General features: G+C 43.9%; 1 protein-coding gene and 1 pseudogene across 1 annotated transcript in view; both read left to right on the top strand.

Annotated features, from left to right (window-relative positions):
- The window catches only part of LOC147732720 (oligoribonuclease, mitochondrial-like), a 241253-nt gene that overhangs the window by 92819 nt on the left and 120779 nt on the right, over positions 1-27655 (top strand). The window contains exon 3 of the mRNA XM_086957277.1: positions 20176-20253. Within this exon, the coding sequence (XP_086813403.1) occupies positions 20176-20253 (78 nt within the window). The remainder of the gene's footprint in view (positions 1-20175; positions 20254-27655) is intronic.
- On the top strand, positions 4891-11048 carry LOC147732721 (uncharacterized; annotated as a pseudogene).

Here is a 27655-nt window from a genome sequence, read left to right as displayed (position 1 = left end):
AGTTGGTACAAACCCAATTAAGTTTAGCATAGTCAGTAGAGCCCTGGAAGACCGCACTTCTACGTCTAAACTGCTGTATGTTATTCCAATGCGCAGGGCCTATAGGGAAAATAGGAACTACACTACATCACCAGAGGTGCAGAGAATTAGAGAGACTGGCGTTTTCAATAAAAAGTATTTATTGAACAGTCTTCTGTCTCATGCAGGAGAAATGGACTGCTTCAATCGTAATACTTGTTGCAAAGTACAATGCGTAGAGTACGAAGAGTATTACAAAATAATACTGTAAAAGCATGATATGGTTTCTAAGCCATAAAATACATAGAATACATACATTAATAAATAAAGACTAAAAGTACTCAACTGGTGCTTCTAAAATAAGCCTACCCCGGTGTACCTAACCTAAGTCTAGTACGAGGGAAGAAGTAAGTGAGGTGTAGCTTAGTTTCAGTATTCTTTTGCCAAGAATCTATATAAGAATTCTTGAAGGGTCTAATCGGCTCCGTACCTTCGTTTTAGAATGAAGGAGGTCTGGTATCTCTCTCTCGGGACTCGATTTCCCAACAACCCGCAAGGGTAGCTTGGAAACACTGGAGCTGAATTTCTCGGCAAGAGAAAAGACAGCGTCTCTCTCAGTGCGTCTGCTGGAGGGTCGGCTTCTTTCGGCACTTGCTGCGGCGAACTGTGTCATGTAGGTAGATAGTCTAACAACTCCAAACCACTGTGTGTTTGTCTGGGCAATTGTGGGCATATTTATACCTTGATGGTGCCTAGTTTGACGTGAGGTTGGACATAATAGCGTCATCGAAGACTCAGTTAGTTGAAAACTCCCTGAGTTCTTGGATAAATAAATATTCAAGCAAGGGGAAGTCCCTGTCTGCTGAAGGCGGGTTTTTCCAAGAAATCGTTGTGCATTTGCGGAACTATTGGAAGTAGCCATGCCATATTTGGACTGCATAGGCTAAGTCTAAATATGGTTATGATTTCTATGCCTATATAAGGATAGGGTGATTTATACCTATATATGGGCATGAATCGGGAGAATTACACTAGGGGCCTAAATTCATATACAACACCCACTCCACTTTATTGTGTGTAACATTACTAAATTATAAGCACTAAAACATATCTAAATCTTGTGTTTACAATCCCACCCAAAATACACAAAATGCATTTGATAAGGTTGCACACGAAAAATTAGCTTTTGTACAGTGCACATATAAAAGGAATTATGTCATCCTAAGCATATAGTATATTAGTAATGCTAACTGAATGAATCCTGTGTACATTTTTATGAAATGGCCCCTGGTTTGCTGAAGAAAAAGGTTGAGACCATTCCATAGCAGAATATATAGACTGTTATTGTTTTTGATGACCAGGTCAAATATTGTCTTTAGGAAGTGTTCGAAAAAGAATTTCCTGTTCTCTAAGAATAGTTCTACTTTAAGCAGATTACTTTGTACCGAAAAGAGTTCAATTTTGGAAAAAGTCAAATCAAAATAGTAGAAAAAATAGGGTTCCAAAGTTAGAGGCTTTGTCTTTAAAAAACGAAGGCCGAATTCAGAGTTCATGGAACGCTGTGTGCAGATTTCAAAAGTTATTCTCGGTGTCGGGAAAACATCAAATCGTCTAAGCTGGCAAAGAATGTATCTACCACAGTAGGTGAAAGTGGAACTACTTCATTAAGTAGATCAATTGTGCACAGATGAGAAGACTCGTTGTCCGCGTCAGTTGCATTAGCAATGTTCGCAGTAGATGGTACCTGTTTGCCTGTTGTTCCACGTACCTCACCATTAGCTGTAGTTGCTGGTGAGATCTCTGCGAATGCTGTCATCAGGATTGGCAGCCGATGGGGGTAACACAATGCATGAGCCGTTACCGGACCTGGCAAGGCGTCAACATCCGTTGGCAGTGCTGATGGAAGTGTAAGACAAACGTCCAACACGCATTCTTCTCCGCAAAGCAGGCATCGTAGAACAGGTAAGATGCAATCTTGCCAGATTGGTCTGAACGAAAGAAACCATGTGGTATTCAGATCTCTTAAACGAGCCAAGCCAAGAATCCGTGTTATTTTGTCACTGTACCACATCGCTAGGAGAGCTTTCTCCATGGTAGTCTGGGTATCGCTGGTGACTGGACTTGCCATATCGGAGCTGAAGAAACAAAAATAGAATTTCTGCTACGAGTGCCAAAATGAGAGGCAGGCCACCTAACACAGAGTGCACGAAATTTGGAAAATGCCCAGGACTGCTTCAAACGGTGCTAACAGTCCAGAAAAAACTGTCTTAAATACATGTACAATACCACTCGTATCAGACATGTTTAAGATACGACCTAACATTTCTGCGCAATGTATTGGACAGTTTGTTGATAATAGGACATGTATGATCTGCAAGTCGCAAGGTCTTCTGAGGAGATTATACGTTTCTCTGGGTGAGGTCAGTGGCACAGTTTTTTGCAAAAGAATGGCTTTCATTCTAGCTTAAGGTATCAATTCGTATAGAAGAGCTATTCAGTGAAGGCTACAGCAGCGACTCCCCATCTGTCTTGCTTTTAGGAAACAATACTTGCATACAACAAGTGACCCTGGCTGACACACTAACTAGATAGGCTATACCTGGCATCATTCCACAACAGCTCTCATCACTCAACATTATGTAGCTACCATTGGATAGCTGCCTAAAAACTGGGTCTATTACTGCTGCTAGAGAACCGTGCAGGTGACAAGAAAGGTTATTTGAAGAACCCTCGCAGGCTCAGTGTAAATAAATGCCTTGACACAAAAGTGTACCACTTATCGAGTTCTTACAATTTTTTCCACTAAAAAATACCTCCTTTCCCCCACTCCAACATTTGTGTGTGTATGGTAAATTCTAGGTTGACCTAATGTACTCTTTACCCAACCTTTCATACAGGCCTGCTGGTATGTATTTGTAAGCAATACTGAAACTGGAAAATCATCACTGGTATCGTGATGGTGCCATGTATTTTCCATTCTACGACTGGCTTCACAGAAACAGTTAATGGTAATCTTTCCAGTTTTTCTATGCTCGGCACCGTATAGTCTGCTCCTCTTTGTGCCAAAGAGATTTGTTTATCTGTAAGGTTAAGTACAGTAAACAATGACGTGGTGTTGATTAGACGCCATGGCACGTAGCCTGAACGAAGATTTTGTAACGTCCAGCCTAGCAGCATTATAGAATGTAATTGAGACTGACCATGTTGTAACATTAGCAAGTCCTGCTCTATTATGTCAATGGCAGAGGAAACCATGCTGTCCAAAGAATAAATTCTGGAGGACAGAGTAGTTAACCCATTATCCACTACAGAGAGAGCTTTCTCAAAATTAATACGATCAATTTCTCGTATTCTTTCTGCAGTTTCCATTTGCGTGACTTTCCATGCTTCATTGTAAGCATAGTATATACCGGCCTATATGAAATGTTTTTGACATGGTTTACGAGGCCAAGTAGGAAGTCTCGTAAATCAAAGCCTTCTTTAAGTAAAGTTGTGTTGTTTAATTTCTGGAAGTGTGGATTTCTGTAGCCACTCAAGGCATAGTTTTCCTACACTTTATTGTGTTATAACTATCCCTGGATGTTGTCTCTGGGAATATCTTGGATCTGGCCTAGTTACTTTGAACCCTTGAGTTTGTTCAGGAATCTATCTTGACAGTTATTTGTGTCTGTGGGCCAGATTAACCATTTTTTCCAATCCGGATTACTTCTGTTTGTTGTAAAATATAGGTTCGAGGCATGTGGGCTGCTGAATTCATATCTGTGCATAGATAGCCGCCTAGTGTTGGGTCCGGATGATTGCACATTGTTGTCCTGGAAGAGTCTTCGAAGTATCACAAGATAGGTGGCTCCTCCCCTGGACTACAGTGCGCATGGGCATCCTCTCCATCCTCAGATTGTTTTTTTCCGCCATTGGGTTCGGATGTACTTTCTTAACTCAAGTTCGGAATCGATATAAAACAATTTTTCACAAGGCCAAAAGGCCTTCGGGGCGTCGGTATTGTCTTTCGTTCTGTGCCACGTACTTGTTCCAGTTATTCGAGCCGGACGTCGAAGGCTGCTTGCCTTTTTCGACACCAAAGGCCCCATCAAAGATCGACGATGGAACTGAGCCCGTTCAAACGATGCCCCGTTTGCAACTCTAAATACCCTCACATCGATGTGCACCCGGTGTGCAATAAATGCCTATCCCCGGACCACGACGAGGCCAGCTGCATGGCCTGTTCTCGGTTCAGGTCGAAGAAAACACTTCGGCTTCGACGCGCCGCGAGACAGTCGGCGCAGAAAACTGCGCCCGACCCGGAGAACATCTTCGAGGCTGAAGACGACGAGGGCGTCGATGAAGAGGATCCTGAACAACAGTCGGATCCTGCGTCGGAGCAGAACTCTAACTATGATGAGGACGAAGAAGACGACTACGTCCATGGTGAAGACGTCGTCGAGGTAGGAGACAACTCACAGGCCATCGGAGCCGTCGATGACGACTCGAGCGATGAGCAAGGCCCTACCGCAGTCGCGGGGCCCGATAATGACACTGTACTTTCTAAGGCTCAGGTCGAGGCATCGCCGGAAGGCCTTAGCCAAGATCTTAATCCACATTCTATAGCCCCGCCTAAAAATATTTCGAAGGAGCCATCGGTCGATCAACCACAATCAGCGGTAAAACCGAAACCAACAGACGCTAAATCGAAACCGAAACTGCTAAAGACAGTCCTCGGATCGACGAAATCGGATTCATCGGATCCAATCAAATTGAAGAGTGTCATCGACCCTTTGGTGTCACAAGGGGGTGTCGGCCTGAAGATCGGGGCGCAGAAGCCGGTATCTAAGGTCAAGCATGTCGCACTGACGCAGTCGGCGTCAACTTCCAAAGATGGCGACACTAACAAGGGACTCAAGGCTCAGAAGACTCTCGATCCGAAGCTTCCAGCCTCCAAGCCACTGGTGGTCAAGGCCTTCGAGTCGAAGACCAAAATCGACCCGAAAGAGCATGTCAAGTCAAAGCAGAAGAGCGTGCCTGCTGCGCACCAAGACCTCAGGTCGACGCAAGGCCACAAACAAAACTAGTGATAAGACGAAGTTGGTCGGATCGAAGATGGCGCCACCCTCGAAGAAGGCCAGTCCGTCTTCAATGCTTACGCCACCGATAAAGTATGGACTGCCCCCAACCGCACGTCCTAATGCGTTCCAGCCACAAAAAAGACCGACACAGCCAAAAAGGTGTCGGTAGCTTTAACAAATCAGCCCATAGAAGAGGACGTTGTGTTCCAAGCGCCCTCCTATGATAATCAGTCAAAACTATTCATCGACTCGGATTCTGGCAGACTCACTATTTATAAAAGAAAGATCATTCCAGAGAATCCTATGGAGTCGTACAAGATCCCACTCAAAAAGAAGAGGGACTCTGCCACCTCACCTGTTCTTTTTGAACCTGTAGAGTCCTATGGACAGGAATACACCTACTCTGCCACACGTATCAATGAGGATGTGGGGGAAGGGTACAATGAGGAAGAATTTAATTATCCTATTGACACAGATCAAGAGGAGTCTCAACCCTGGACTGACCCTGTTGACCCTTGTGAGCCACACACCACGCCTGACACTCAGTCCTATACAGTCAAAACCTCGCCTACTGAAGATACAGCTGTGTTTAACGCATTGATTGAAAGGGCAGCCAATAACCATGATGTAGAAATGCACGCTGACCCGGTAGAGGAAGACTTTTTGTTTGACACTTTCGCAACTTCAGAAAGATCAGTAAAGACATTGCCTATGCTAAAGGGTGTCCTTAAACACGCTGGTGACATTTTCAAAGAAACCACAAGGGCAAGGGTTGTGAACCCAAGAATTGAAAGGAAATACCGGCCTGCACCTGTAGACCCTACGTATATCAAAGGCCAGCTCCCATTGGACTCCTTAGTAGTGGTTAATGCTCGTAAGAGAGCGAACTCTCAAACAAGTGGTGATTTTCCTCCTCCGGACAAAGAATCCAAAATCTTGGAAGCTTCTGGCAAATGAGTGGCCGCTCAAGCGGCAAATATTTGGAGAATCTCAAATACACAGGCCCTATTAGCCAGATATGATAGGGCTCATTACGACACGTTAGAGCAGCTACTACAACACCAGCCTGATGCTTATAAGGAGGGAGCAGAAATGCTAATACAGGAGGGAAAGCTGATTTCAAATTCATCCATTAAATGTGAGCTAGATGCAGCGGACACAGCAGCTAGGGCCATCAACACAAGTGTGATGCTCAGAAGGCATGCCTGGCTACATATCTCTGGTTTCAAGCCAGAGATCCAAACAACTTTACTCAATCAGCCGGTTAACCCTGACTTTCTATTTGCTCCCGATGTAGACACAACCCTAGAAAAAATTAAGAAAGACACTGAGACAGCCAAATCCATGAGAGCTCTGCAGTCACAACAGTTCAGGGGCGGTTCCTTTCGTCGCTCCGGTAACAGGGGAGCCTCTAGAGGTCAAGCATCACAGCAAGCCCAATACAACAAAGGCGGCACACACACCACCTATAACAAAAACAATAGGGGTGGATACCGTGGGAACAGCACCAAAGGCATAGGACAAGGAAATAATAATGCCAGATCCTCCGCCACCAATAAACAGTGACGTCTTGTCACTGCCCCCAGACCATATAACACCGGTCGGGGGAAGACTTCAGCAGTTCCTGCCAGTCTGGGAAGGCATTACCACAGACCGGTGGGTGAGACAACTTATCCAATACGGCTATTGTCTAGAACTAACCTCCACTCCACCCAACATACCCCCAAGGCACCGTCCTATGTCCGCAGAGCACATGCACTTATTGCAGCAAGAAGTCATCTGCAAGCTGCAAAAAGGGGCCATAGAACTTGTGCCATTAGAACAACAGGGTACAGGGGTGTACTCACTGTACTTCTTAATCCCAAAGAAGGACGGGTCTCTCAGGCCCATTCTAGACCTCAGACCCCTAAACCAATACATCTTGTCAGAACATTTTCACATGCTCACTTTGCAGCAAGTTCTACCATTGCTCAGTCAGGGAGATTTCCTAGCAACCCTAGACCTGAAGGACGCATATTTCCACATTCCAATTCATCCAGGACACAGGAAATATCTCAGGTTCACCATAAACAACCAGCATTACCAGTTCAAGGTCCTGCCTTTCGGGGTCACTACGGCCCCCAGAGTGTTTACCAAGTGCTTGGCGACAGTAGCTGCGCACCTTCGGAGACAACACGTCCATGTCTATCCTTATCTGGACGACTTGCTTATCCAAGCAAAGTCAGCCCAGCAATGTGCCAGCCACATGTCCCGCACGATTCACCTCCTACACAGTCTAGGATTTTCACTAAATTACCCAAAATCTCATCTTCAACCCGCACATGTACAACAGTACCTAGGAGCGAAAATAAACACTCTGGCAGCAACAGCACAGCCAAACTCAGCAAGAATCAACCGCATGCAATTGCTGATTCAGAAATTCAGACCCCAACACTCACTCCCAGGGCATGTATTTATGCAGCTGATAGGCATGATGGCCTCCTGATAGTCCCTCACGCGAGGCTACACATGGGGCCGCTTCAGGAGTGCTTGGCACGACAGTGGAACCAGGCTCAGGGACATCTAAAAGACCTAGTGTTGGTGACCGGTCCTGCATACAACTCTCTGCATTGGTGGAACACACAAAACCTTGGCAGGGGACGACTGTTCCAAGAGCCTGTACCACAGATAGTGCTGACGACGGACGCATGTCCTCCATTATACAGTGCAGGGACTATGGACGACGCAGCAGCAGAAGATGCATATCAACCTGCTGGAACTGATGGCAATCTTCATGGCGATGAAGGCATTCAAATTGCATTTGTGCAACAACGTCATGCTGATCCGGACGGACAACATGACTGCCATGTATTACATCCAGAAGCAGGGAGGCACACACTCTCCACAATTGTCATACCTAGCCCAGAGCATGTGGAAGTGGGCCATTCAAAGAAACATGTTCCTCATGGCGGAACACCTCCCAGGCAAGGACAACCAGATGGCGGACCTGCTCAGCAGGCACAGTCATCAAATGCACGAGTGGGAGATACATCCCTCGGTGCTACAACCGTATTTCCAGCAGTGGGGTCATCCAGAGATAGACCTATTCGCCACAAAGGAAAACGCAAAATGTCAAACCTTCGCCGCCAGGTTCCCACACCCGCAGTCTCAGGGCAATGCGATATGGATGAACTGGTCAGGCAGATTTGCGTACGCTTTTCCTCCAGCACCACTCATACCGCTGGTGGCGCGCAAACTGCGGCAGCACTCAATGACACTCATCCTAGTTGCTCCAACATGGGCAAGGCAGGCATGGTACACCACGTTCCTAGAACTTTCAGTGGTGCCTCACCAACGACTGCGACTCCTCACTCAGAGCCGTGGAGACATTCAGCACCCAGATCCGCAACAGTTGATCCTTGCAATATGGCTCCTGAGGTCATAGAGTTTGGCTACCTGAACCTGCCCCCTGACTGTATGAACATTATCAAGGAGGCTAGAAGACCTACAACCAGGGCGTGCTATGTGGCAAAATGGAAGCGTTTTGTTATTTATTGTTCCAGTAATGACATAAATCCGCTAGATGCATAAACGCAAAACATTATATGTTATATGTTGCATCTACACAGATGCAATCTGGCATATAGTTCCATCAGGATACATATAGCTGCAATGGCAGCTTATCTTCAAAACAGACAGCACCTTTCCCTTTTCAGAGTGCCAGCTATTAAAGCTTTGATGGAGGGACTCAAAAGAGTAATTCCTCCCAGACACCCGCCTTCACCTGTCTGGAATCTAAACATAGTTCTCACCAGACTGATGGGACCACCTTTTGAACCTCTTCACTCGTGTGAGATACAGTTTCTGACATGGAAAGTGGCCTTTCTAGTGGCGATCACATCGCTAAGAAGAGTTAGTGAGCTTCAAGCCCTAACTATTCAAGAGCCTTTCATACAGATTCATGCTAATAGGGTAGTGCTGCGTACCAACCCTAAGTTTATGCCTAAGGTGGTGTCACAGTTCCACATTAACCAAACAATAGAACTGCCAGTATTCTTCCCAAATCCAGATTCAGTGGCAGACCGAGCACTGCACACACTAGATGTTAAAACAGCTCTCCTGTATTACATAGACAAGACAAAGGATTTCAGGAAAACTAAGCAACTATTTGTTGCCTTCTCTCCACAGCACAAAGGCAACCCCATTTCCAAATCTGGTACAGCCAGATGGATTGTTAAGTGCATACAGATCTGTTATCAAAAGGCTAAACGCACATTAACAGTTCCCCCAAGAGCGCATTCCACACGCAAGTTAGGGGCATCCATGGCTTTCCTAGGTAACATTCCTCTAGAGGATATATGTAGAGCAGCCACATGGACCACCATACATACATTTACCAAACACTACTGCGTAGATGTACACTCCAAACAGCAAGCTGCTGTAGGACAGGCTGTTCTCAGAACTCTTTTTCAGACTGCTGCAGCTGGCACGGGCAACCACCGCTAAGGAGGAAACTGCTATTTATTCAATGCACAGATATGAATTCAGCAGCCCACATGCCTCGAACGGAATATGCTACTTACCAGTATGCATCTGTTCTTGGCATGTAGGGCTGCTGACATTCATATCGCCCGCCCTCCTCTCCGGTGCCTGTCGCAGCTGTAGCACTCAGAATTATTCTCAGGCATGGTCATCCCTTACTATATCATACTCCATCTCTGCCACAATGGCAAAAAACAATCTGAGGATGCCCATGCGCACTGTAGTCCAGGGAAGGAGCCACCTATCTCGTGATACTTCGAAGACTCTTCCAGGACAACAATGTGCAATCATCCGGACCCAACACTAGGCGGCGATCCATGCACAGATATGAATGTCAGCAGCCCTACATGCCAAGAACAGATGCATACTGGTAAGTAGCATATTCCTTCACGTCTATCTCCTCATCTGTAGTTCCATTACTATCCGGTGTGGGTTTAGGTATGGACGGTTTGTTTAAATCTTTTATCTTAGCCAAGCCAAGACAATATGCTTGTTGAACAGTGTCATTTAAAAACATTATTTGTTCTGGGAAAATGAAGGCTCTGAAAAAGGCTTCTAAACCTTGCACCTGCCAGTCTTTTGTGCCCCAGACAGTTTTTGTCTCAATGTTGTCTTTCCAAAAGTTAAAACCTAATGTAGACAGCTGAGCATAAAAGTTCGCAGAATACATTTGTTTAGTATTAGTCAACATGTTTTTCATTCCTGTCTTATTTACATTTTTTAAATAAAACTTTTCTGGATATGTGACATTAAACCCTGAGAAGTATGGAAAATTTTCATAAAATGTTTTTTTAACTACCTTTTGGCGGTGTTGGACAATGTTCCTCATGATTATAAGTAAAAACATTTCTAGGGTTTGCAGATTTGTGCAATTAATGGTGACCATAATAATTAAAACAATACATTTGTTCATAATCTGATGAACCTTCTAAGTATTCATGCTTTGTGAATTTATCTGACATTTCTAAATCTGTCATCATATAATTAACAGTTTCAAAGTCCCAATCATCAGAAAATGTGCTGGGTGAGACAAAGTCACTCAAAGAAACCTTAAACTGGTGTGGAATTTTCAACAGTTGCAACGGGCCATAAATGTCATAATCAGTTGTCCCATGCTATACCACCAGCTATAGGAGCGGCTGTGATGTTCACTGATGACAGGTCTCTTCGCTCACAATGAGATGATTTGTGAGGTTTCAGGAGCAAGTTGTTATTCTTACTTGCTGTGTCCATTGCACTGTATGTTCCATCTATCATCTTTCCCAAACTTAGAACAAGAATGAGCCAAATAGGAGAAATAGTACACCTAACACAATCCAAAATTCAACCCGTGGTGAAACCAGATATGTATTTTCAAGTTGATGTAAGAGTTCTGTTATTTTTTCTTTGAAAGTTTTATTAGCTGGCGATGAAGATGTCCTGACCGGCTTTTTGAAGGTGGCATCTTGAATGGAAACCTTTTCAGCCATGGCCTTTGAACCAACCTCTGAAGACTTGGGCGTCTTCTTTTGAGGTGGCTCCGAAGATGGTCCTGGGGGTGGCGTTCTAGGCCTTTTGGGAGAGGAATGAGTACTTTTGATGGAGCACTCACTCTGCCCTGAAGAGACAACCCGGTCCTTGTCTTTAAGTCTCTGGAGCCAGAGTAGCAGGCATCCCTCTCTGTCCTTCAGAGTTTTAGTTGAAAAAGTGCGGCAGACCTTGCAATCTTTTGCAGAGTGGTCTGGATAGAGACAGTAAAGGCAGTCTTCATGCCTGTCATCCACATGAAGCCTCTTTTTCCCACAAGAGGCACAGGATCTAAAGAGTCCTTTTTTAGGAGTGTCAGCCATACATCAAACTGAAACACTCCTAATACAGAGAGAAATTTCCGAGAGAAAAATATTGAAAAAGGTAAAAAAATACCAGAAAAACTGAGCAGAGCTCAGAGGAGACTCCCTTAGCACGACGTGCAGTAGAAAATCTGAGGGACTAGAGCTCCTTCCAGGAAGGTTCTAGAGGGTGGTGATATCTGATTGTCGCTTAGCCAAAATGTAGTCCTTTTTACAAAAGGACATGGATATGTTACTAATGAGAGGCCTCTGGCCTATTACTATGTATATGTTTATATGACATTACTCTTTTTATGTACCGGGGACTCCCACCCAGACGACGGGGAATGATTCAGGCATGTGAATCTATGAAAGATACCAATACTGGATAACTGCAGTTACAGGTAAGTAACGCATTTCTTCCTTAGTCATATTAGTATAGTCAGAGGCTATATCATTGTAGACAGGTGTTTCTTGACAAACTGTTATTTGGGTCTCAAGAGGTACAAGTTCCATGGCTTTGTTGCATAGTCCTTCTTTTCTCACTGCAGGTTTATCAAAGGTGATAAGTCTTTCAGTTTGAACCTCTTGGATTGTAGCAAGATTCGGTCGTCTGCTACATCTTGGGAGTCCTCGGGCCTACTACTTATTGTCGGCCACATGATGTGGTTTGACGAGGTTGATGGACACTACTCTGTTCTCCCTTTTTCCAGCAAGTGGCAGTAGTAACACTGATCTTGTTCCGTGGATTGCTAAGACAGGTACTGGTTTTCTGTAAGAAGGCCCAAATTCCTTCTTCACCGTGATCTTTTCCCTGACTAAATCCCCAATCTTTGGAATCCAGACAGGTCTTGCTGGGACAGGTGGTTTTTCTTCAGTGGTCGTTGGCTTTTGTGTTGTGTTGCTCAGACTTCTTCTTATTTCATTTAAGTCCTGTAAAACAGCCAAACGGTTTTTGATATCAAAAGGTTTTTGTTCCACCACTGAAGTGTGACGATCAAGATCCTGGATGATCATTCTAGTACCAAACTGTAATTCATATGGAGTGATTCCACCCAGAGAATTTCTTGGCAGATTATTAAGACTACGTTGGACACTTATTAGATGTTTGACCCACCCGAGCCTAATACCCTAGCTGTTATAGATTGCTTTATGTCACGTTTTTTTATTTCCAGTACCGCATTTCCCTCAGTATGGAATGGACTCGAGTACCACAATGCAACGCCCAAGCTGGCCATGGCCTCTTTGTAAGCTCGAGAGCTAAACGCAGGACCCTGGTCAGAATGTAGCGTGCCGATTGCGTATGTGCCGATAAAGACTCTCAAATCTTTTATAACAGTACGGGCGTCAGCCGAGCGCCGAGGCCACATCCAAATGAATCTTGAGCAGGAATCCACTGCGACCATGGTATATTTATGGTTGCCATCCCTTTGTAAGGGACCACAGTGGTCCAGGTAAACGCACGCTAATAGTTTATCTGAAATTAGAAGGGGCGTCTGTGCAGGTCGTTTCACGGTTGAAACTTTCATTTTTTGGCAGATTTCACATTCTAGAACATAGTTTCTAGTTTGTTTCCTCATGCGCGGCCACCAATATCTTTGTTTTAATAATGATACCGTTGCTGAAACTCATGCGTGTGCAGATGCTAACTCTTCATGTGCTGCTAAGATTAGTCCTAAACCTATGTTCCATGTTTGGAATTGCCCTATCCCCCAATCCAGGGATTCGAGCAAACCGAACATTATTTGCATCAGTTATATAGGAGTACTTAACTGGAAAGCCTTTTGGGAGTGTCTTACCACTGTCTTTTACTGAAGCGGTGACAGCTTACATTATTTCACGGTCTATTTTTGTTTTTGAACAAGTGATTGCAGCTACGGAAGCCGTTTGCACAGCTGCCTTCGCGGCTTCATCAGCCAATAAATTCCCTGCCACAAGTACGCCATCACGCTGATGACTCAGTGTATGGATCACATGAGTCTTTTGTAGTTCTTTCTGTAATAGAACTACTTGTTCTCAAAGCATTTTATGCTTAATTGTGCCACCTTTTGCGTGTTTGAAACCGTTTTGAACCCAGTTCTGCAGATATTCATTGTAAGACTGAACGCAGTAATATGAATCGCACACGGAGTGTGGGGAATTCACGATCGGTGTTTTCAAGCGTCATCTTGAAAGCCTGTAGTTCAGCTCGCTGAGCTGTACAGTCTCCGCGTGATTGAGTTTTTGTGCCCATAGGTCAAAACTTACCTTTGCGCCAGCGACCTTTAACAATCGTGCACGCAGCACTATAGGCTTGTTTACCCCCAATTGCGGGTTGTGCTGATCCGTCTGTATAAATTATACATCCGTAATGTTCTAGAGGCAGAATCTCAGTGGGCAAAGGACATTCGTGTTCGTATTGTAGAAATTCTTGTGTTTTTAAGTAGGGGTCAAAAATGTCTGTTGCAGCAAGATAATTAAGCCATTCTATCCATCTCTGATGTAAAGCCTTAGCATTGGGAATGCTCGCTTTTGTCGCTGCCTCTAAGGCAGGTACAGGTGTAACGATCATTATGCATTTACCCTACGCGAGAGCTCTCTCTTTTGCTACTGCAGTTTGAATCGCTGTCTGAATCTTTTCTGTAGAAGTGAATTTCATTTCAGCTTGTGTGTACAAGTGTGATTTGAAAGCTATTGGTACCTTTTCACCTTCATTAAAGGTTAGGTATGTGAATCCGCATCTCCCTGGGATGATTCCAATCACAAGGTTGCGCACGTTGTCGCGTGTCTGTAACTGTGTTTTTGTTAACATGTCTGTTTGCACTGAATGAAAATTTTCTGTGTTTTTTTTAGTCCAATTAGTTGGTTTGAAATCAGGTTTTATTAGTTCGTAGAGAGGTTTAACCCTTTCTGCGTTATTTAGAATAGAAGTTCTTCCAAAATTCAGGAAACCTAGAACTGACTAAGTTTTTCAGCGTTTTTGGTTGGAGCATTTCTCTAGAAAGTTTGCTGCTAGGCTTTTGCCTTCACTTGAAAGTTTGTATCCTAAAAATAGGACGTTGAGGTGGGCAATTCGTGATTTCTTAAAATTGAATTCGTACCCTTCAGATGGGAACTCAAGTATTATGGTGTTCACTCTTTTCAAGTGCACGTCCAAATCATCGTCTGTAAGATAGATGTCATCGACATAAGATAATGCCTCATCATCGTACGTTTGTAGTAACTCTGTTACTCTGGCTGAAAATAACCCTGGACTATTCTTGAATCCCTGGGGAAACAGCAAATTTGTCGCTGTGTCCCCAAAATTGAGAAAGCGGTCAATTTCCTGCTTTCTGGTGCAATGTTTTGACAGAAGAAACAGTTAGAAATATCTAATGTGGTTTTATATTTTTTCCGCACAACGTTATTCATCAGTGCTTCACTGTGTGCATTTTGTACTGCAAAAGTTTTGCAACAAGAGTTGAAGTGTCTCTGGTCAAAAACTAGACGATATATAATGTCTGGCTTGGAGACCGGAAACAAAGGATTGTTCATAGATGAGGTGCATGTTTCAATCACCCCTTGGTATTCAAGTTGATTTAAAATCTCCCTGACCTGTTTAGCTTCCTGTTTAACAGGATATTGCCTTTGCATTGTTGGTTGAGTTTTTAACTGGATTTTATGGTGAGGTGAATCCTCATCCCATCCTACGTGATTTTTGTATAATTGTATAATGCTGGAGCCTGGGCTACAGCCCATTTCCTGGCATAGGTGTATTTTTTATGAATTGGAATGTGATTTGAGAAGGCTGGCATAATTATCTTTTCGCCATGTGGGCACTTTCGGATTTCTGCGAGGAAGTCTGCAAGGTACGAGAAGAACGTGTATCAGTGTCTTGATATCTATCAGATTCCTCAAATTATCCCTATTTCTGAGGTTATACCTTTTTTCAGAGGGCTCCTTTTGAGGAGACCTACCTTTGGACTTAGAGCGTTTCTCTTTAGGAAGTGTCTGTTTAGTGTTTTCTTACTTTTTAGGAGTAGTGAGATTATTTTTAATAAAAACTTTTTCAGGATTTTCTGTTAGCTCAGGTTTTACTGGTTTCCCCCCCAAAGTATCTCCTCCTAGTTCTTCAAAGGATTTTTCAATAATTCTTGCAAGTTCATATGGTTGCTCTGTTATATCCGTTTCTTTTAGTTTTTGGCGGATTGTTTGAAATCTTTTAGTAACTTCATACCAAGATTTAAGGCTTGTTCTGGTCCGTATTCATTTTGAATCTGTCTTAGGACGTCTGATATTACCGCCATAGACGGAACACCATGTGTTTTTGTGTTGATTGAAGCAAAGACCGTACCCCAAGTGTCACAGTCCTCCACGTGTGGTGCGATCCCCATTGGTAAACAGATTGTCAGACTTCTGTGTTTTTCATGAGGTGTACTATCAGGAAATACTGCCTCTATTTAGTAATTTTTTGAGCTAACCAGAACGGAATTTGTTGCCATTTTGCGGGTAGTTTACCAATGTCTGATTGTATAGTCTGTGGTGTAATTTTGTTTATGTTCCCCTGATGAGGCGTGTGCTGTGGAATCCTTATAGCAGGTTGGACTGTTAAAGTCCGCATGACATATTGAACCAACTGTCTATGTATTTTAATTAACTGTTTTAGTTGAGGTAACAGTTCTGGACCTGTCATTTGTTCAATGTCAGGATGTGGTGTATAGTTGGCTAGTACCGGCCATGTTGCTCCTGGTCTACCTAGTGGACCGAGCCTGGTAATGTGAATTTGATGTTGTAGGGTGCCTTTTAAACCAGAGCTGATGCTCTTGGTAAGTTAGTGGAATTTCAATGTCCTCGAAAGGAACGTATTCTACTGGAGGTTCCTCTACTTTGTACTAGTAGTGGAACTCGTGTGTTACTGGATTTGCTGCAGGTAACCCGAATTCATGAATAGAATACCTGTCTGCCGATATTCATGTGCCTCTATAACAAATATTACTTTACCACCTCTCGATGATACTGCATTATTTATAAGCTTTATAGTGATTGTTTTCCTTCTATTTACCGGGATGAGTATAGCATCCGGGTCATTCTGTTGGAGATTTGTGTCATCTAAAACTGCCTGAGCTGCTGCTGCATCTCTCTCCCTTTCGTCGTCACTCTCTGACATATTGTTGACCGAAAGTTTGCAGAGCAAGTTTCAAAGAAACAAAGATAAGGTGCACAAACTTTTTGGAACACTGTATCCTTCAACGTTGAACAAACCAAAAAACTAATACATAGGATTTTCGTCCTACACAGTTATGGCGGAATTATATCCTTTTGCCCACTCCAGACGTCTATTGGAGTATTTTTACGGGAAAAAAGAGGTCTGTGTGTAAAGTACGACTGAGTTACTCTAGTATCTAGCGTTCAATTAGTGTGTTACCAAACGTTGGGCGCCATGTAGTGTAGTTCCTATATTCCCAATAGGCTCTGCGCATTGGAATAATATATATACTATAGGTTTGACGTAGGACTGAGCTCTACTAGGTCTCTATCGAATATATTAGACTTAATTGTAAGTGCCAGCTAGCTCAGAGGTCACTAGAAACTTTCTCGAATAAACAAGAAGGGATTAGTTTCTGACAACCGCATAAACATGACAACTTTGTTTCCCAAGAATAAGAAATATATCTCTAGAGTCACGGAAACAATTGAGTTATTTCACTCAGTCAGTCGTGCATGGTTCGTTTCACCAGAGGTGCAGAGAATTAGAGAGACGGGCGTTTACTATAAAAAGTATTTATTGAACAGTCTTCTGTCCCTTGCAGGAGAAATGAACTGCTGAAATCGTAATACTGGTTGCAAAGTACAATGCGTACAGTACGAAGAGTATTATAAAATAATACTGTTAAAGCATTATATGGTTTCTAAGCCATAAAGTGCATAGAATACATACATTAATAAATAAAGACTAAAAGTACTCAACTAGTGCTTCTAAAATACGCCTACCCCGGTGTACCTAACCTAAGTGTAGTATGAGGTAAGAAGTGAGTTGTAGCTTAGTTTCAGTATTATTTTGCTAAGAATCTATCCAAGAATTCTCGATGGGTCTAATCAGCTCCGTACCTTGGTTTTAGAATGAAGGAGGTCTGGTATTTCCCTCTCAGGACTTGATTTCCCAACAACCTGCAAGGGTAGCTTGAAAACACTGGAGCTGGATTTCTCGGCAAGAGAAAAGACAGCGTCTCTCTCAGTGCGTCTGCTGGATGGACGGCTTCCTTCGGCACTTGCTGTGTCGTGTAGGTAGATAGTCGAACTGCTCCAAACCACTGTGTGTTTGTCTGGGCAAGTGTGGGCATATTTATACCTTGTAGGTGCCTAGTTTGACGTAAGGTTGGACATAAAAACGTCATCAAAGACTCAGTTATTTGAAATCTCCATGAGTTCTGGGATAAATCAATATTCAAGCAAGGGGAAGTCCCTGTCTGCTGAAGTCGGGTTTTACCAAGAAATTGTTGTGGATTTTCGGAACTAGTGGAAGTAGCCATGGCGTATTTGGACTGCATAGGCTAAGTCTAAATATGGTTCTGATTTCTCTGCCTATATAGGGCTAGGGTGATTTATACCTATATATATGGTCATGAATCTGGAAAATTACACTAGGGTCCTAAATTCATATACAACACCATTTTAGTCATTTAGGCAATACCTCCTAATTGTGATGTCTATAGTATGTATCAATGGTTTGCGACCACCATTCAGTTGTAACCCATTGGACAGTTTCCAACTCCGAAAAGGAGGTAATCACTAATTCGCAAAGTGGAAGCTGTCCTCTTTGGACAACTTCCCCTTGGCGTATCGTGTGGGGTGACCACAAGCAGAAGCAGGCAGCAGTCCAAGGGACCATTACCTTCTCCCCTGATAACTTCCCGAATGGGATGTTTTTTTGAAGAAGTAACAGTTTCTTTTAGTGAACAGAGGTTGCATTGACAAAATATCCTGTTTGGGTATGCAAACACTGAACAAACATTGCTGTTCCTTGCAGGCCAACATCCCTGTGTTTGCTGCCAGCCCCAAGCGGCCACAAACCGCGACCTGCCTCATTAATATTCATTGGGCAGGTCATTTTGAAACCTTCTCTACCACAATATTTTGCAAGTGGTGCATTTACCACACTGCAAAACTAACAAGCATTTGCAATGCAATACATCTGGCATTTGCGAGAGTTTGAGCTATTGGCATTTGAAATGACAATGCCTTTTATGCGTTTTGAAAACCTGCAAGCGGTGTGCAAACATGCACTTTGTACTTGTAGTCCTTGCATACGAGAAGCTACGTCTATTAAGTACAAAGTGCATGTTTACAGGTTTTCAAAACATATAAATAAAAGCTATTGTCATTTACAATGCCATTAGCTCAAACTCTCGCAAATGCGAGACCTATTGCATTGCAAATGCTTGTTTTATTGAAGGTAATGGCATGTTTCCATGTTGGCTAAAGCATCAAACTGCCAACCTTTTTGCTTTGTCCCAACTTACCAAAGAACCCCCCCCCCCCCACCCCCCCCCCCCCCCATTGCATGGATACAAAAAGAGTACTGTTGTTCTAAATCGATCGTATCAGATAACACAGAGTGCACGATCATCTCTTCATTGGGTTTGCTGGAGCAAAAAAGGGCAAAGTTGTGCCGAAACAGACCATTTCCAGTTGGATTGTGCTCTACTTTAAGTTCTAATACGCATTGGCCAAGAAACAACTCCCTAGGACCTGCGGGCTCATTCTACTAGAGCCAAGGCTACAACCTCTGTGTTTGCTTGAGGAGTTACTATCCTGGACATCTGTCAGCTGCTATGTGGGCCTTTCCGCACACTACTGCCTGGAGAGTCAGGTTGTCACTACAAGTACTTTGCCTGTTCAGTCCTCCAAGACTGCCTGCTCTGCGAATTTTCGCAGACCCACCTCAGAAGAGGTATTACATGGGTATTTATTCTAAGGTAAGGAATCTGTGGCTAGAAGTCTCTAACAGATCAACAATTTACTTATCTTAGGTAACACCTTATCTGGTAGAGACTATATTTTACCGCAGATTCCTTACTGACCCTTCCATCCTCCCTTGTTCTGCAATTTTTTTTTTGTGTGCGTAGAAGGCCCTTTTAATTCCATAATGGCTGTACACTGGTCCATCAGCATGTTGCCATGGCTTTGTGCTTCTAGCAAGAAAATGTCTTAAGAAGCTGATGTCAGCGAGCTGGCGTGGGGCTATATAGGCACTACCCAATTCAGTTTCAGCCGCCAAGGAGCCAATCGAGGCCAACCAACCAGCGCACAGAGGTACTGCCCGGAGCTTCCGGATCCAGTATGACGCCTGGGAATATTCTACCATAAGGAACCTGTAGCTAGTCTCACCAAATAAGGCCACCAAAGGTAGGTAACTTGTTCGTTTAACATATTTATGTAAGGTAGAACATTTAGAGCAGACATTAGGGGGACAGGAAACACTTGTACAAATATTACAAGTTTTGTCTATAGAATTCAGTATTGATAATGTCTCTGTTCTGCATTTGTACCTAATGCAATAAAGGACAGCAGGGCTGATCTCCTGAGCCTAATCCACCCATTAGAGAAACAACATATTTTAGATAGATTCCCTTTGGACCATAGTGATCTCTGACCTTGAGGTTTGATTTAATCCATTGCTTGTTAACGTTCAATAATTGTCTCTGCAAAGTGTAAGAAATTACTGCTTAACTTATGAGAGTAACATTCTTTTGCTGGATAGATATTTTTTTTGTCTGTTTTTTTTACTTTGAGTTGTGTTTGCTTTGAAGGGCCCAAACCTGATCATTAAGCAGCCTGATGAGCTGCTAGACGGCATGTCTGAGTGGTGTAAAGATCATCATGGGAAGGTAACTTTTTTTAAAATATCAGTGCCATCTTTATTTTGAACAATAAGAAAGATTGCCTTTCGATGGATTTCTTTGTTATGTTTGTGCCAATAAAGTTCTGCTGTTTCCGTATTCTGATAACTCTTACTGATATTCACTCACTAAAATTGTTAATTGCACCTTTCAAGTTGTCATTTATGTTCTAGAAGGGGCAGCGAATTAAGTAGAAACTTGAAGGAATTTTCATTGTCATGCACCCTAAATTCTCCTGCGAAGAACTAGATTGTGTTTAAGTTTAAACAACAGTAACCCATGGCTACGATCTGGCCTACAAGCAAGCCAGAAAGAACTGCAACAGCGAACATCCTTAGAACACCATTAACAGACCACAAGCATGTGACAGAAATGTAGTTTACGCAGCCACTACAGACAACCTTTCCCTGTATCAAAACACAGTAAAACAATATAAAAAAAATGATTGTACAGCAGTGATAATCTAATAAGGCCTCAGTTGCCGGATGCGACTCTCCTGACCTTCACATGCGGCCCTCTCACCATCAGCAGCACTGAACTGCTATTTACTCGACTGAGCACCAACAAAGAAGATGTTTAACTTTGAAATAAATGCTTTCCTGTTCATTTACGGTAAAGAAAGGCAATAACTAGGATTTCCTGCACGGCTTAGCTTTAGGAATACTTTAATTTTTAAAGACATCTTGTAGCAAACCTGTAAAAAAATAAATGAAGTCTCTTAAATTCAACAAAAAAAGGTATTTCATTAACATGCACAACTGTTTTACCTTGGTTCATCAGACTGTCGATGCACTGAGAAGATTTTTTTTTAAAGTGATAGTTTTCAAACATGAATTTAGAATCATTCATTTTTCCCCCCACCTTGACAACAATTCCAATAGTGAACTATGACGCAATTCAGTTATGTACCCTCTTTGGGTTGCCTGGATTTCTATTACACATGAACAATATTATAGTTTATTAAATCAAACCTAAAAAAAAGTTTTGTAAAGCGCACAGTGTGAATTCATGTACTTCGAGGTCCTCATATATGTGAATACATGAAGAAAAAGAGGTTAAGTGAAATAAAATTTTCTAGGGTCATATCATTTGGTTAAGTTGGGATTAATCCCAGGGTTTCTGGTTTCACATTGTGCAGCTCAGCCACTAGATGTACATGTTTTGCTTCCCCTGCACCCATCTTGCAGTAAGTTCCCCCCTCAAAATAACCGTGACCATACTGCTGGCATCAAGGTGGCCCTCAGTAACATCAAAGACCAAACTTTTTGGTCCCTGGGAAAACGTTTGTGAGTCCCCTTGTTGTACAGTGTAATAGAAAACTGTGTACAAATCTACAACATTCTCATTAAACCATATATTTGCTCTTATTAATCTTCTTTCTACACAGTTTCCTCCATTTCACGCACTTCCATTGTCCATCAGTTACTCCTCCTGCCTGATCAATGACCCTTCAACTGTCTTCCTATTCCTCTACCAAAGCTTCACCACCCTAGCCAATCATTCTACTCTTGTACGTAAAACTTAACGACACAACGGACATGGACCCTAGGTCCGTATGGGACGCACTTAAAGCACCAATCAGGGGCACAATAATAGAGATTAAAGGAACAAGCATTGGAAATGCAATAGGTCTCGCATTAGGAAAGTTTGAGCAATTGGTATTGTAAATGACACTTTTTTTATTTGTGTTGGTTTTGAAAATAGCAAAAGTAATAGCTTTGTCAGTTACAATGTCAATAGTTTTAACTTTCGCAAATGTGACACTGTTAGACCCGTCTGCTTCTGAGAGTCCCCTCACCACTATGATTTCTTTAGTTCCCCTGTACCTCCCAAAATTTGTCGCTTTTCTTTGTCTACCAGGACCTTTTGTGTGCTGTTTCATGGGGCTAGATGTTCCTTGACGCCCAGTTGTTCACAAGGTTTTTGGCACCTATTTACAAGGACCCTGTGACATAATAGACTGGGATTGGCAACCTGTATGAATGACCTCAAAATGGTGGCCATCCATTTTCCTCATGTGAGTGACTCCCCTTGGAGCCTCCATGAACCTTGACCTTTCAAGGTTTTGGCGCTCTTTTACTTGGCGCGCATTCCTGACAGGAATTACTTTATTTCCCTCAGGTACACAAAATGGCTGCTCTAGAACCCCAGTATGGTGGCTGTTAGAGACCCAAATACCCCAGAAGTGCCATGTCATTGGCCTAGCCCAAGGAAGTTTCTAGAACCTACTGGCACGAGCCAGCACTTCAAGGCACTGGCTATATAAGGTCCAGTCCCTGGCGGCCATTTTAGATGACCAGAAGACTAGATAGAATAATGATGTTCCAGATCTAGGTGAAGAAGGAGATTCCAGACTTGACACCAGATTGACACCTGCCCTGTTGACCCCCTGAGGCAGCTGGTAGCACGGGCAGTAGAGCAAGCAAGAGTCACTGGCATGGATCCTGACTGGCGTTCCAGTCAGCCGTGTGTGCGGTGACCTCGCGCCTACAGCGCCTGCCCAGCGAGTGCCTCGTCACCCCTAAAAGACTGTGGCCGTTTTCGTGTGCCTTCCTCCCCCCCCCCCCTCCCCGGTGGTGAAATTCGACCGACTTGGGTCGCGAGGCGAGAGCAAGTTCGCCGCGACCGCGAGCGTCCTCTGTGCCCCTTGTGTGACCGACGCCTCCAGCGAGAAGCTCGGACGTCTCCGAGCTCCACAGACGTAGAGTGCTTCCTGCGCAGATTGAGGTGAGGTGGTGCGCCGGGGCGGGGGAAAGCCGGCCTTCGTTGGGCGGGACTACTGTCTCTGCCCCTCCCCAGTGAATCGGCGGCTGTAGCTGTGGGCGGGAACCATCCCTGTTTGAGGAAGTCGGAGGGAGGTCCGTGGAGCCCCTGAGAACCCGTCGCTGAGAGAGAAGTGCTGAACCCGACTGTATCGCTTTTCGATTGCAGCCGATGTGAGGTGGGCCCGTCTCTTCAGGTGGGAAGCGCTGTTAAAAAGGAACTGTGAACCGGCATTTACTTGACTGAGCGCAAAGATTGTGTGACCTCTTCGGCAGCCCCGTTCGTCAGTCTAAAGACTTTGAACTGGTGCCACCTGAGTGCTAGTAGTAACGAAGCCCCTAGGCGCGCTTAGACCCCACCGGCAAACAGAGAACTCAACCCGGTGGCAGCCGAGTGTAAATGAAATGCTCACTGTGTTTCCTTGCTTTGTAGATATATGCGCTTATTCCCCGAGTGATTCTTAAAGAGTCCCAACACTCTCTTGTGCCCAGAGAAGCCTGTAATCGTTAGCAGTGAAGTCTTCATAAACTGTAAGAGTAATCTTTCTATCCTGAAACGTATTGCAAGTCAATGTTCCTGACATATTTAATTGGTGGCAGCGATATCAGAATGAACATGTGTTTGTTTATTTAAATGAACCAGTATTTATTCTGCTGAACAAAAGTGATATTTATTCTATTTATTGATGATATTTATTCCTGATACTTATTCTATTTATTGATGATATTTATTCCTGATATTTATTCTATTTATTGATGATATTTATTCCTGAGATATTCACTGTATTCAACCCGAAATCAAAACCCAGCAAATTGTGGCCAAAAGAAATGTGTATGTACTTTCCTAGTTGATCCCCATTCAAGACAGAGAACTTTTTACATAAAGGAATCGTATTTTTCTACAACAGTGGTGTGGTGTCCTTCTTTTTGGTGGTTGTTCAAGGAGATATTATTGGGTCGAAGCCGGCTTAACACGATAGCCTTCACTTGCCTTGTCATTTGAGCCAAGCTACCCCCTTTGTGCTGGGCTTGCCCATCGCAGGTCCAACAGACACCTATAGCATTTGTAATGCAATGTGTATTGTCTTTACGTGACTTAGATGTATTGATATTGCAAATAACAATGGCTTTTAATTTTGTAAATATTTAATACTTAAATAAAATTTATTGTAATTTATAATGGCAATAGCTTAAACGTTTGTAAATTAATTTTGTGAAGATTATGTTCAGTGTATTTTATTGTGATGAAAATCCAAGAACATTGCATTTGCACCTGGTGGTGGGTGTGGTGGTGGTGGGTGTGGTGGATGTGGTGGTGGATGCGGTGGTGGTGCATGTGGTGGATGTGGTGGTGGTGGATGTGGTGGTGGATGTGGTGGTGGATGTGGTGGATGTGGCGGTGGATGTCATGGTGGATGTGGAGGTGATGGTGGATGTGGTGGTGCATGTGGTGGATGTGGTGGTGGTGGGTGTGGTGGATGTGGTGATGGATGTGGTGGTGGATGTGGTGGTGGTGGTGGGTGTGGTGAATGTGGCGGTGGATGTGGCGGTGGATGTCATGGTGGATGTGGAGGTGATGGTGGATGTGGTGGTGATGGTGGATGTGGTGGTGGATGCGGTGGATGTGGTGGTGGATGCAGTGGTGGTGGTGGATGCGGTGGTGGTGGTGGTGGATGTGGCGGTGGATGTCATAGTGGATGTGGAGGTGATGTTGGATGTGGTGGTGATGTTGGATGTGGTGGTGATGTTGGATGTGGTTGTGGTGGATGCGGTGGTGGTGGTGGATGCGGTAGATGTGGTGGTGGTGGATGTGGTGGTGATGGTGGATGTGGTGGTGTTCAGTGGGAATTTGCCGGACAATTTACATTAAGATGTTTTATACTTCATGGACATTTTCAGGGTTGTCTTTGCTTTGTTGTGAAAACTAAAGGGCAGACCGAAATGAAGATCTGAACCCATCTACCCTTGAACAACCAACATAGTACCATGGCACTCGTGCACTGCAGTGCTTGCACCAAAATCTGCACAGAATGATCAATGCAAACACATTTGCACCGATTGCTGCAGAAGCCCGTTTTGTGCAGCCATCCATCTGTGAAAATATTATATTTGCACTTAGAAGGTCGGTGCAAAAAAAGCTCATGCAAAATTCACTGCACTTGTACAAATTTTGCATAGTCTGGCCACACTCAGAAGTTTTTCGTTGTCCAGGCTGCAGTTACACGTGTGCTTACAAGCATCTTTCTGAGCGTGTACGTGTGTGTTTGAGAGAGAAAAACAGAGCGAGAGAGAGAGGGGCATAATATGAGAGAGAAACAGAGACAGTCATGAAGACAGGCTGCGGAAAGAGTGACTGAAAGAGAAAGAGTAAAAGAAGGGAACAGCAGAGAGTGTCGTGGAAGCTGACAGCAAAAAATGTGCGTGCAAAAGGGAGGACGAGAGTGCCACGGAGGCTAAGAGTAAATGTGTGTGTGTTTGAGCGTGCGAGTGAGAGAATACAAGGGACGAGTGATAGCTATGAAAGGCAGATAGAGCGTGCACTTCGGAGAATTAAAAAAAAAAGGATGCGGAAAGAGTGAATGAAAGAGAAAGAGTTAAAGAAAGGAACAGCAGAGTGTGTTGTGGAAGCTGACAGCAAAAAATGTGCGTGCAAAAGGGAGGACGAGAGTGCCACGGAGGCTAAGAGTAAATGTGTGTGCGTTTGAGGTACAAAGTTTACATAGTCTAGCCACACTCAGATGTTTTTCGTTGTCCGGGCTGCAGTTAGACGTGTGCTTACAAGCATCTTTCTGAGCGTGTATGTGTGTGTGTTTGAGAGAGAAAAACAGAGCGATTGAGAGAGGGGCAAAATATGAGAGAGAAACTGAGACAGCCGTGGAGACAGATAGGCTGCGGAAAGAGTGAATGAAAGAGAAAGCGTAAAAGAAGGAGAGCAGCAGAGAGTGTCATGAAAGGTAAGAGTAAATGTGTGTGTGTTTGAGAGTGCGAGAGAGAATACAAGAGACGAGTGAAATGTGCGTGCAAAAGGGAGGACGAAAGTGCCACGGAGGCTAAGAGTAAATGTGTGTGTGTTTGAGGTACAAAGTTTACGTAGTCTAGCCACACTCAGATGTTTTTCGTTGTCCGGGCTGTAGTTAGACGTGTGCTTACAAGCATCTTTCTGAGCGTGTATGGAACTCCCAAACAAGTTTAAAAAAAAAAAACACTGGGAGGGGGGAGGAGAAACATGAGAGACGGCCTGGGGCCGTCAAAGTGAAATTGCTGTGGGGAGGGGGAGGAGAAATGCGGGGGCCTTTGAAGTGAAGCTTCACTTGTGTGTGTGAGGTGTGGGAGGAGTGCGGCTCGGCTGAGCCAGAGCGCACGCTGGGGGAAGCTTGTGGGGCGAAGCTGCTGGGGAACAGATGGCAGATGGCTGGCGATTTGATGCTGTGCACGAGCATTTCCCGGGCACAGCACCAAATCGCCAGCTAGTTAAACCTCTGTTTAAGCCCCTTTATATCGAGCTCCCGCTCAATGCGCATGCGCATTGAGATAGGTCGCTCGACCTAAAAATGAACAAGAGAGCAAAAGCACAACTAGATCAACTGGAAGAAGAAATAAAAAGACTAGAAACAGTTCATATCACAGAGCCAAAGAACAGTTCCACCTTAGCAATACTCAACAAGCAGAAATAAGAGTATAACAAAATCCTGAGTGAAAGGGCAGGACTGTGGGTAAACAAGCATAAGGCAATCAACCTCTGCGGAGCAAACAAAGCAGGGAAGATTCTAGCCTCTTACCTAAAGCACAAACAAAAGCAACACACCATATCCTCGATCATCGGCTAAAAAAACAACACACACGAGGCATAAGGAGATACTAAGAATCTTCAGCGAATGTTATCAGGACCTATACAAAAAAGACCAGTCCCTGGATGGGGAGGGAAGCACGGGATACCTAGAAAGACTAAACCTACCAAAGATAACAGACGAGGAAGCATGCACCTTAGGGCAGGAGATAAGCGCATCTGAAATTGAGGGGGCAGTGAAGTCTCTTAAAGACAACAAGGCCCGGGCCCGGAGGGCTACATGGCCGCATTTTATAAAACATTCCTAGGCCGTATGAGCCCTACCATGAAGAAAGTGTTCAACCACCATGATAAGGCAGGAGTAGTGACACAGTCCATGTTGCAAGCAAATATAGTAGTCATCCCAAAAGAAGGTAAAAACACACAACTACCCCAAATTTATAGGCCTATCTCACTAATCAATGTTGATTGTAAAATCAATGCGAAAATACTGGCCTCAAGACTGAACAATGTACTGCCAAAGTTAATGAGCAATGCACAAGTAGGATTCCTAAAGACGCCCATGTCACATGACAACACTAGACTCCTGTGTCACATACTGGAGCGAGCTGCGGCGACTGATGAGCCAGCGGTGGCGATAATATTAGACGCAGAGAAAGCGTTTGATAGGGTATCCTGGCACTTCCTGAAGCAGTGCATGCTGACATTCAACCTGGGGGAGGAATTCACAAATAAAGTAATGGCCCTATACAAAAACCCAAGTGCAAGGATAGTAATCAACGGAGCGGTCTCAGAACCCTTCACCCTGCAGCGGGGGACAAGACAGGGCTGTCCGCTGTCA

Source organism: Lissotriton vulgaris, chromosome 2_1, assembly GCF_964263255.1.
Source record: "Lissotriton vulgaris chromosome 2_1, aLisVul1.2, whole genome shotgun sequence".
Classification (NCBI taxonomy): domain Eukaryota; kingdom Metazoa; phylum Chordata; class Amphibia; order Caudata; family Salamandridae; genus Lissotriton; species Lissotriton vulgaris.
Note: the sequence above shows the minus strand (reverse complement) of the source record. Positions and strands in the feature narration are given on the sequence as shown.